The following is an 11443-nucleotide window of genomic DNA, read 5'->3' as shown; positions in this document are numbered from 1 at the left end:
ACACAGGTAAAAAACGAAAAGCTTGAAATTAATCTTCCTGTGTCCTAAACCATTTCCTGCAAGGAAACTGCCTGTAGCAAAGAAACAGTCTGCAATAAAACATAACCTTCAAAAAGACAGCCAGCAAAAAAAACAAAGACAAAAAAAACAAACACAGCCTGCAAGAAAACCCAGTTTGTAAGAAAACACAGTCAGCTAGGGAAGTGAAGTGTGAAAGATTTCAGTTAAAACAAAGTTAACTTGCATTTTTGGAGAATTGATTTGCTATGCTGCAGTTTAACGTGCACAAGTACCGTAAAATACCAGGGGAGCGCCGACCCTACTTTCACTGAAAACTGGGTTAATCTAGACACAAAGGCTTGTTTGGCGAAATTGGGTGCCTAAAGTACAATTTGCAGAACTCTCAAGTTAGTGCAATGTTAATATAGTGGGCACCTGAACGAAATGGGCGCTTCCGCAATATTTTACAGTAATCACACCTGTTTTCAGTGGTTAAGCTACGGTTGTGGAGTTTGGGGGGGTGCTAAAATCCCCGGGGGATTTCAACACCCTCCCCACACTTTGCAACTCTGAAAAGACACCTTAGCTCTGCCACTGCTTGTGCTGACTGACCACTTAGGTTGGGCAAGAAGCACTACCCCAGTCAGCCCGAAAGCAGAAAAACAACTTTATTTTTATTTTAAAGACTAAATTGCCAACCAGATAAAACAATCAATGCCACTCTAGAATGCCAGGGTCAGCAAGGGATGGTGGCCAAGAAACGCACAATGTATCACGGGGCGGGGGGGCAACGACACCATGGCGGCGAATTCCACACTAAACATTTTGACAGAGTGTGACAGGTGCAGTATACGGCTTTTCCAAAGCGCAGAAACGAAAATGCCGGGATCGCTACTGCCGTGGTTCGGGACCTTGCAGGCTTCCCCATTTGGCGGTTTATAAAAATAGCGCCTGTGCGGTTACCTGGTGAGGTGTGCTTGTATCCTACGGTCGCTGTTGAACCTACGTTTTCACAACCAAACGCCTAAAAACGGAGCGCGTCCACAGGGTCCACCACGCTCCAACAAGCGTGTAGCCGCGGCTCGCAGACCTTGGTTTTTTTCCCTAATACAGCAACTGCCAACATGCTGCGATCAAGCAAAGCGTCGTCAACGTTTCGACATATTCGCAACGTCAGATTGCGTCTCAGGACTTCCCGTACGCACCATTGGTCACATTCTGTTTCGCTTAACACGTTTTTGCTCCCATAAAAGCTCCGCGAAGCGCAGGTGGTATTTGTAAACGTGCCGGCATCTTTGCAACATTGCAAGACAGTTTTGACATTTTGTCACGTGTGCAACACTGCCTCACGTTTCGACAACAAGTTTGCAAATCCAAGGCAGGTCCACATTGTTTTGCGGACAACTTTCCATCGACATGCGCCTCGTCGAGACTGACGTTTCGTAGACACACGCTCTTGTGATGTTTTGTCGATGGCATATTTGTTTTACCAAGTGGATTGGATTGGGATACTAGCTTCGTTTCATTTGCTGTAAGCTTACTGGAACCGAAGCAAACTTGCACAGGTTATACCCTATTAGGGCAAAAACGAATTCGCGAGCCCTAACCCTAAGCTTCCCTACAGATTGTGCTATGTGTGGTCACCCAATCAGTGCACAGGAGTACGACGCCGAGCGCCGATTGGCTTTGCTTTAAAGGATAGTGGGTATACCTCAATGCTAGATGCCTTGAGGCCTACCCATTATTTTTTTCAATCAGGAAATAAGAGCTCGGCGTTCTGACACCAACGCAACCTTTGCGCAAGAAGCAGACAAACCCGTGCTCCGCATAATCTAAGGCCCGAGCTTGCACCAGGCCCGATTGGAACCACCAAGGATTCGGCAAGCTAGGCTACCATCTGGATGCCAGGAATCGAGGCAATGTGTGCAGGAAAATGCTTTTGATGACACAATACAAATATCTCGACAAAACAAACACCTTTCAATGAAGCGAACTGTCGATGAAACGTTGCAGTGTCGACGAAGCATCGTTTGACAAACCGATTGCCACCGCTTAAGATAGCATGCCTCAAGATCTGGTGTTTTGTCTGGTGTCTCGCAGCCTTACACAAGCTTTCTGATATGTGGACACTCCGCACAGGTACACACAACTTCACGAGACTGGGATGATCGTAGAATTCTCAACTATACTTACGCGACCCCATAAACTACAAAGCGACGGCACGGGGATCGCTCCGAGTCCGTGCTCAGCGCAGCGACCAAGCTACGCTGCCGTTTGGTTTTTTTTTGTAACCACAAAGCTATAATCTTGAGCCACGTCCGTGGACTCCTTGGAAAAACCGATAGAAAGAACAAACAAAGCTTGAAAGCGTTCCACATTGAGCCTTCAAAGTGCAGTTAACAGTATTTGCTTATAAAGTGCACACACTGTACATATGTACAAGTTAAAAAGATCATGCTATGCCACAAAGCTAGTCTTTCGCAACACGACGCCTCTCGAAACGCGAATGAAACATATATTCTGCACCGTCCAATGAATATCTACGACTTGTGCTATCAGCAATCGCACCGCCGTCGTAGCGTACGACGGGATAAAAATAACGGAAACATCCGGCAGAAAAGAACCGACCTGCAGCAATAGGCCGACGGGTGTAAAAACATGGCGTAAAAACAGGCGAGCGTTGGACAACTTTCAACGAACATATACGCGTTTTGCTGCAGGTCTAAATAAATAAATAAATAAAGGGGAAACAAGCGCACGGGTATGGCTTGGCAGGAGTCAGGCAACACCACGTTTGTCAGCTATGCAATGTTGGTCAATGCGACCTACGCAAATTGCACTCGTGCAATCGGTACCTACAAGCTAGTCTTCGTCAGAATCTTTTTTTTCAAAGAGGAAAAAAAGGTGGTCGCCCTCTTTGCAGCACGAAGCGTTTTGACAACTGTGACTTGAAAAAGGTTGACGGTCGAGATCTGCGTGCGAGTATGTTCGATGGAAGGGGAACTGTGCTTTGCTACAACAAGCACGCACACGGTCTAAGTGCAGGGAAATTCGAGAGCTTCTTGGGGACGAGTGGAAAGTGATAATGAAGGTGCAGTAAGTCATGAAGCTGGGGCCGCTAAAGCAAGAACTCCGCACTATTCAAAATGACCATGTGCTAGTTTTTTCTTAAATTTTCTACAAATTGTTTACATCTGCCAGTTATCCAACAACAAAGCTACAGCGTAGAAAGTCTTGGCTCGAGAATCAAATTTGTGGCCAAGTTGTCGACCAACAGCTGCTGGGGCGGGGGGGCTCAGCGTGTATGCACGTTGGCAAAAGATAACTGCTTTTTTTGCGATAGCGAGACAGAAGAAGGGTGCGCAAAGAGGTGACAAGTGCTTAGCTCAAGTCCCATAGCGGGATCAGTGGACACAATCACGGCGCTAAGAATTCCATGAAACCTGGAGTGACTACAAAAGACGGCATTGGCATCCGGCAAAACCGCATCCTTCATCTCCAAACATCTCAGTGCTCTCTTTCTAGCGAAAAAAAACCCCCATGTCATCCAACATTCGGCGATTAAAACGAGAGCAGCAACAACAAGCATGGCGGCACTGACCAGAATTGAAGCCGCCAAACAGTCCCACTTGGAGCCAACGCGAAGACAGGAGTATCCCCTTGGTAAAAGCCGGTAAAGGCGAGAAATCAGTCGTCTGTTAACATTCCAACACGAGGAGAAAGTGTTGCAGCGCGTCGGAAGGTTTCGTCACGAGCGCACGTAGAGCGACCAGCACCACCACTTTGACGATGTGCAGCAGCTTTCCTCCTCCTCGGGCTGCGTTGAAGATAAGTTTCACAAGACCGACGTGGCGCGTCGTCACTGAAGACCCCACGATCTCGCGTCGGTCTAGAGCCTCTCCGTCGGTAGGCCGTCCTCACACCTCCTGGAGGTACTTGAGGGGGCAGGGTAGGGCCTTGTCGCCAAGGCCGGTACGAACGAGCACTTTGCCTTCCATTTCGTCGCCGACTTGGATGACAATCTGCAAAGGGAACGTCGCTGGCTAAGCCATCGCCAAGAAACTGGCGTTGCTGTTCTCGTTCGTTTCGGGGTAGGTCGCTTGTTTTACTACATCTGGGTTAGTTGGGGAATCAATAGGAGATTTGTATATGACCTGTCTGTCTAATGCCTGTATGGCACACTTGAATATCCAAATCGCCACTCTTTTTGTACAAATGGCTGTTTCACTGGAGTCCTAATACGAGGTGCCATACTTTATTTTCCACTGCAGAAACGTCCACATATCAAATAAGAGTTAATCACTCGGAGGTGGCAAACAAAAATACATAACGTTTAAAAAAAAAGATTGGTTGTGGGTATGTTTATACAGCCTTGAAGTTAGTCTCCCATCAACGAGCAACTTGTCTCTCAGCTGTAGATGAGCAATTTAGCCAGCGCAGTACAACCGCTAGCCCGGGGTCTTTAATGCGCACCATGCAGTAGCGATACATGACTGCATGCCGGTACGATGCTCATCCAGATTGAAGTGAGCAGGAGTGAAGATTGAACCTAGGATCCCAAATTCTGCAGTGCGAGCTTTCGCTTTACGTGCTCTAAACTGGTGTGCGCTAGACTATTCATCCACTGATCCCCTTAAAGGGGTTATGACACGCCAAAAATAAATTATGAGATAACAATACTGCTAAAACCCACAGTATGTTCCTATAATCCTGATAAATTTGTATTGAAAATGGCGCGATAGTTTTGTGGATAAATCGATTTATGTGCGGATCCCTCGGAGGGGCCGGCCGGGTGGAGCTGAAGGCTGGTGACGTAGCCAGCCTCCAGCGCGGCGTTTCCTTGCACGCACTCACAGACTTGGCTCTCTTGGCTTCTCGAGCTTCAGTTTCCTCGTTTACCTTCCGCGTTTCGAGCATGCGGTCCGTGACGATTACGTCTACGGCATCGCTCGCCTTGTCAAAGTGTTCGACAATGATCGCAGCAGCGATGAGAGTGATTGTTATCAACAGATGTTGGAAGCTGTTCATTTTGACTGCGACCCGCTGGCGACCAGCCACAGCGACGGCGAGTTGCAGACGGGCTCGCCGTGGTCACCGTCGTCTAGGAATATCTCGCAGGTGCATGCAGGGTGGAAGGTCAACAGGCTGGGGGCGAGATCAAGAATAGCTTCCAGGTTACCGAAAAAGGGGTTTGAGCGGTTTTGATCGTATCGCGGCGAGGAGAGCTCGGGCCATCATGGGGGCGCCTAGAATGAAAGAGCGTTCATGGTCACGTGGTTTATGGACACCATGGCGTGACTAGCTGGGGCAGTGTTGCCTGGTCGCCAGATGAAAATGATAAAAATTCGTAAATTGATTATTGCAATTACTATAGCTCTAAAAATCGTGTAACTTGGTGTATACACTAAGTAGCCTATGAGCATTCCATTTCAAGAATAATCTATCCGTTTAATTTTCGTGTCATAACCCCTTTAAAGGGGTACCCGCCGATTTTTGAGCTACCTCAACAAACTATATGTTCTGACTCCCCGGCCTTTACCCTTTCTGGTATGCTATTTAGTATCGTGAAATTCATAATAGTTATTGCGAAATCGACAAATGAAAATGATGCAAAAACAAACATTCAAATATACCCGCCCTTTTCAGGGCCGTGACGTCAGTGGAAGGTTAAGCTTGCCAGTCGGGCGAGCAGTCTTAAAAATAGAATATGCCAATCATTCGTTCCGTGCTGGAGCGCGGGGACTGGAGCGAGCTTCCAAAGCATTCATTTGACACCATGAAACTGTTTCGAATCAGTTGGGAACAAATTCTACAGTCTAAAGAGTGAACCCCAGCACTTCCACTGATGTCACTTTTTCATTGTTGCCAGTAGAGACTTTCAGTTTGAAAAACACGGTGAGGACCAAAATTGCAAATTCAATAACTTTGCGAAAAAAAATTATTTTGACCCAATATTTGGGATACTATTTTGGCGATGTTGTTTGGCGAGTTTAGCAAAATTTCAAGCAAATCGGGGACCATGAAGAAATCGGCGGAGTACCCCTTTAAGTTTTTCAGGCTCTACATTGCCTGTATCGTCTAAGCTGGCCTGGCAGCAGCTTCGGGAATTGAAGCCCAATTTGTCGCATGAATGTTTAGACGGCAGAAAGTTTGTCTGCCTTGTCTGACGGCTGCACTGCAGACGAGCAATTTGGCCCGTTTACGAACGACTGCTAAGCTAGTGATCACACAGATGCACGCAGACGTACGACGTCGACCAAGATTGAAACGGACAGGGCTGAGGATCCGAGGTTAGGATCCCAGCGTTCCGTGAGACAAGCGTTCGCTCCACGTGCTTTGAGCTGCACCGTGCCCCTTAGGGAGGCCCTTACTCTGTGTGCTCATAGGAGGGGATGGTACACGTGGCTGAGCGAACCAGCTCACCTGGTCCCTTAGCAGCTTGACTGGTTCATGGCCGTCCAGCACTTGAATGGAGTGGACGACCTGGAGTGCCCGCTCCCCAGAGTGCAGCTTGGCCACATACTTGGAAGGGAAGAAACCTGACCGGCCCATGCACTTGCCCTGCACGCACGACAAAGAGAAAAAATAAATCGCCTTGATCCTGCATAAAGCCAGAATTCTGCAGAATGCGAGTGGATGTTATAGCGCAAGACGTGATATTTTCCCGTTAAATTTAATGGACGGTGGTTCCGTGACACCAACCCCGTGATCATATGTCGTGTGACGTCGCAGTACACTGTGATGTCACGGTGTCACGCGATGTCGGATGATGTCAAGTGACACTGACGAGACGCCGTCATGTGACGGCACGACTTTTCGACATCACATTGTCATGTGGCACCGTGACATCATGTCACATTCCCACATAATTCCTGTAGTGGCACCAACTACGAGACGACGTGTCCCATAGGGGCATCGACCACGTAACCGTCACAAGCCCGTGTAATCACGTTTTCGATGCAACTTTTTGGGAAGCTCTTGAAACCGGCCCATAAAGCATTCTACGTTACAAATGTGCCCAACTTTGCAACTGCAATTACATGGCACCTCATACCGCTTCCCAGGTTTGGCTCGTACTCATGCAAAGTCCTAGAACTCGGGCATCGTTGCCACTGCCAAAAGATTGGGCCGAGGCGAGTGAAAGCCTACGTTTCGAAACTGACTTTGCAAAATTTTGCATCACATTCTTCACCCTACTGAGCCGACGTCTGGCGTTGTGGGCCGATGACGTAATGGTGTTTCTCGAATATGAAGCAAATGCGGTTTTGAGGGAGGTTTGTTGTCGTGCAGTTTGCGTTGCACAATGTGTGGCTCGCAATTGAAAGGTTAAACGTCTTCCCTTCAGGCCTGGTCCCGACGCCCGAGCGAAAGGGAAATAAGAGGCTGACAATTGGTTGCAGGCTCACCAACCAATTTGGTAAGCCATTACAATCTGTCGGTTAGAAGGCCCGTTAACGAATGGACTGATTAGCATGACACAGCTGCCTGTTTTTGTCCTTTTTTGTTGCTTCCTGCCGATTAGCATGACTGCTCATCAGCATCACACAGCAATCCTATCCTTGTCCTTTGTGTTGCTTTCCAGTTTATTCTTGCAACATTACCAGCATGCCGTAGTCTGTCAAAACCCTGTACTCTGTTTTGGCTTAAATTGCACCTTTTGGGATCTGATGCTTTAAAGGGCAACTCTGCTTCATTTTCTTTGTTGTAAAAACAATGCAGTCTTCCTCAGTATCACATAGGAAGACCAGACATCAAATATTATGACATAGTTCTGTCTAAATGTTTCATGAAACGGTCCGGCAAACTTTGCTGCCCGCCAAGTTGTCGGAATCGGCTGACTCGAGCGGGTGAATTGAGGTGCAACCAACAGTGCAGTCAAGGCTACAGGGTGGGCATAGCCAACATTGAGCGAAACGTCATCACCATATCCCCCTTTTTGCTTGTTTTACAGCGAAGCTGTATACCTCTACCAGCCAAGGAAATTTTCGTGTCGTTGGCGTTGAAAGCAAAAAAACTCCCGGCAAACAATTGAAGGCAAAACAGCATATCTCCTTTGAAATCAAGCAAACAGCATAAAAGCTCAGTATCTGTTTCAATAAAGAAAACCACAAAACAAGCATAAAAACCACGTGATGGATAAGGTGCGTGTGAACAATAGGAAGACCCGCCCACGCGTTCCGGTAAAGATTAGGTTTGCAGCTGCCTTGAAAGGGTTGACGTCATTCCAAGCCCTTGTATGAAGTGTAAACCGCATAATGGATAATAACGGCGCCTGCAAACAATGCAAAGCATGTTCATTCTCCCCGCGTGTGTTTCCTGGTAAAGATTACGGATGCGTAAGCAACTCCAAATGGAAAAGTACCCAACAGCATAGAAATCACGTAGTGACATCACCACGCTTTCATATATAACACGTGCTTCACCAACGCAACTCAACCAACCACCACTCTTGGATCATACATTGATTTAACCTGCCCCAAGCCCACCTTTTGTTGCGCAAAGGATCACGTGACATCTCATACCACGTGATAGCCATGTTCTTGGTAGCCCGAGACCAATGTTGCCGGATGGAGCTGAACTTTCGGTTTCGACTTCTGCTCGTATTAAAGATTAGATTTAACAATATATATATACCATTTTTTGCAAAGCAAATGACGTAGTTTCTTTTTCTAGTGCTTTTTCATGCGAACTCACTTATTATCCCGAAATCTTCGGAATGGAGTAAAGTTGCCCTTTAAAGAAGAACTCTGCCGATATTTTAAGCTACCTAATCCAAAGGCATCATCTGGAGGCGGATGACTTCCTGATTCCGAAATGCTATATTGTTTTCCCAGATTCACTCAAGTTAATTAAGAAAGTGATATTTTGTTCGCTGCCAAAACTGAAACATTGTTCTCCCCAGCTTTTTCCCAGTTTTCCCCGCCATTCAAACGTAACGTCACCGGCGGGCAGCAAGGCGCGCGGCCGGCAATCGGGTATGCTTGCGCCCGCCTTTCTCGCGGCGAACAGCGAGAAAACAGGGGCATTCGTGCTATCTGAAGTTGACAATAATCTCGAGTTGCACAAAGTATGACCTTAGCCTATGTGCTATATAAAAAAAAAAAAAAAATGGATGCAATTAGGATTTTGAGAAAATTGCTTTTACAACTCGGTACGTTCAAGGCGTGGCTTGCTAGCTTCGTGAAATCGCAAGCAATTCCGTTCTAATGCTATCAGAACCTAGTAGTTACACTGGCGAAGAAAGGTCAAAGAGTCACACAATACATTTGTTAACAAATTACCCAAGCACCACGGATAATGCTCGGAATGTGGGTACAGGTGGGCCACACGCTCGTCTTACCAGAAGTAACACGCCATTTGTTTTAGATTTTCTTTAGAAAAACGACTATTGCATATGCCAGCACGTGTAACTACTTTTGTAGCATGCATATTGTCCTTGGTGCTTGAGTAATTCAGGAAAATATCTGTGTACCACTCCAGAAGAGCGCTTCTGGTCGGTGCCATTTTCAACGTACGTGTTTGTGGCGCCAACTTTACTCACCTCCCCTAACAGATGTAGGCTGCGATAGTCGTAAACATTTAAATGGATAAAAAGAAAAGAACTGCATTCATGGAGGCCAGATGGCAGGTTACTGTTCATGAAGGTCGTGCTAAAATTAAAAAAATAAAAGAACTCCGCAACTACCAAGCCAAACATCCAGGTGCAATGAAAGGCGTATAAAATACACAGGTACACTATTCAATTTCATACAAAAAATATTTGCTTGAATATAATAATATTTGCTTTCTGTACTTCATGCAATAGTGCACAAAGTGCAGAAATGCACCATAAAATTATTAATTAAAAATAATTTAACAACAGTTACCCCGAAAAAAATTTGTACATAATTTCTATTTTTTTTTTTTTTTTACTCTCAGTGTAGAATACATAGCGCTTAAACACTCATCGTCAAGTGCATAGAAAGGGTAAAAACGGGTGTTTCTATACAAGATTTATTTTTTGATAAAGTTTTGGTTTTGCACAGCCTCCATCACCTGTATATTTACGTGCCTTCCGTCAACGACATGAATATTTTCATGATTTTGAAAACTTTTCAGCCCTATATAACAATTCGCCACAATAAATAAATAAAGACGAATTCGCCACCTCTTCTGTGAGAGAATATTGCACGCCAACCATTTGACAAATGCAACGGCTATATTGTATATTAATGAAGCTCAATATCTGCTCCCTAAACCTCAGTAACACCAGACACGAATAGCACTGTGTCGAAAGCCATGTCTAAGCTCAGACTTGAACTTATTTTAGATGTTTCACTTCTCGTCTCCAACAGATCGGCCACGTGAGGGGAACTCCGACAGTAGTCTGAGCTAGATTCGATGCCCGAAACAAATATAGTGCTTATAAAAATTTAAAAAAAAAATCACTGAAACAATTGCGAACAACCAATGTGACTGCGAGAAATGTCGACTATAGTGCTATAATGTACACTCTTTTTCTCGATATTATTAGCGCTCCTCTTTGGACGGGTGTCCAAGTGGTCACAGCCGGCATATGCCTGCGCTTGCCACTCTTGAAGCCGTCCCTGCTACAGAAGGATACTCAACTCGCAGCATGCGGCTATAAAGTAATGCGAGCTTAAACGAGAATGTTTCATGTGACGCTACATCTCTCGGCACACAGCTTGCGCACAAGCATCTTGACCTGGCTGGCCTCCATTGCAGCCGAGAAACACATTTGTTTCTCCCAAGATAACAAAAAAAAAAGAAAAAAAAGAAAGCTTTTACCACCACTGTTACAACCTACCGCGAAGCACAGATTGCTACCCATTGCAAAGGAACTTTCAACCTTGAAGCTGTAAAAACATAATCCCGATCGCTGGCGTACGAAAGCCGTTTAGTGGCTGCCAGGTTGCTTGTCCATCTACCCGCTGGTGACGTACACGAGTAGAGAAAAGCAGGGATTTTTCATTGTTGCCAGTAAAGAGTCTCCTCCCGGAACACTGGAGGCCAGCGTAAATCGAATAATCAATAACTTCATGAAAAATTTTAATTTTTATAATATATTTTGGCTATCAGTTGAGAAAGGGTTACTGATGCGGTCTGACAACTTTCAGCTAAATCGAAGACTCGAAAAATCGGCGGAGTTCTCAGGACGCGACCTGGGAATGTCAACTTTTGAACTGCTCACTCAATCGGCGTGATATTTGCAGGTGGTGTTTACAGGCATATAGGAGGCGAGTATGCAAAATTTCAGCCCTGTGTACCAGTCATATGGGGTACTATACCCCCAGAACGAAGTAAAGCATAGCTTTGCATGAAATCTGCTCAATGAATCTATCGTTGAGAAATGGTGTCGATAACCACATATTTTCCTGGTGGAATGCATACTGGAATACCTGTTGCCGGTTGCTATACAAAGAAATTTAAGAAAATATGCATT

General features: G+C 45.8%; 1 protein-coding gene across 1 annotated transcript in view; it reads right to left on the bottom strand.

Moving 5' to 3' along the window:
- Nucleotides 1-651: 651 nt before the first annotated feature.
- Nucleotides 652-11443, bottom strand: part of LOC8025744 (SH3 and cysteine-rich domain-containing protein) — a 54304-nt gene continuing 43512 nt past the window's right edge. The window contains exons 12-13 of the mRNA XM_042289518.1: nucleotides 6424-6561; nucleotides 652-4022 (exon numbers count right to left, since the gene is read on the bottom strand). Coding sequence (XP_042145452.1) covers nucleotides 3918-4022; nucleotides 6424-6561 — 243 coding nt within the window. The 3' untranslated portion in view covers nucleotides 652-3917. The remainder of the gene's footprint in view (nucleotides 4023-6423; nucleotides 6562-11443) is intronic.

The sequence above is a fragment of the Ixodes scapularis genome, unplaced genomic scaffold (genome assembly GCF_016920785.2).
Source record: "Ixodes scapularis isolate PalLabHiFi unplaced genomic scaffold, ASM1692078v2 PGA_scaffold12__126_contigs__length_90152505, whole genome shotgun sequence".
NCBI lineage: Eukaryota > Metazoa > Arthropoda > Arachnida > Ixodida > Ixodidae > Ixodes > Ixodes scapularis.
This window is presented reverse-complemented; position numbering and strand designations above follow the sequence as displayed.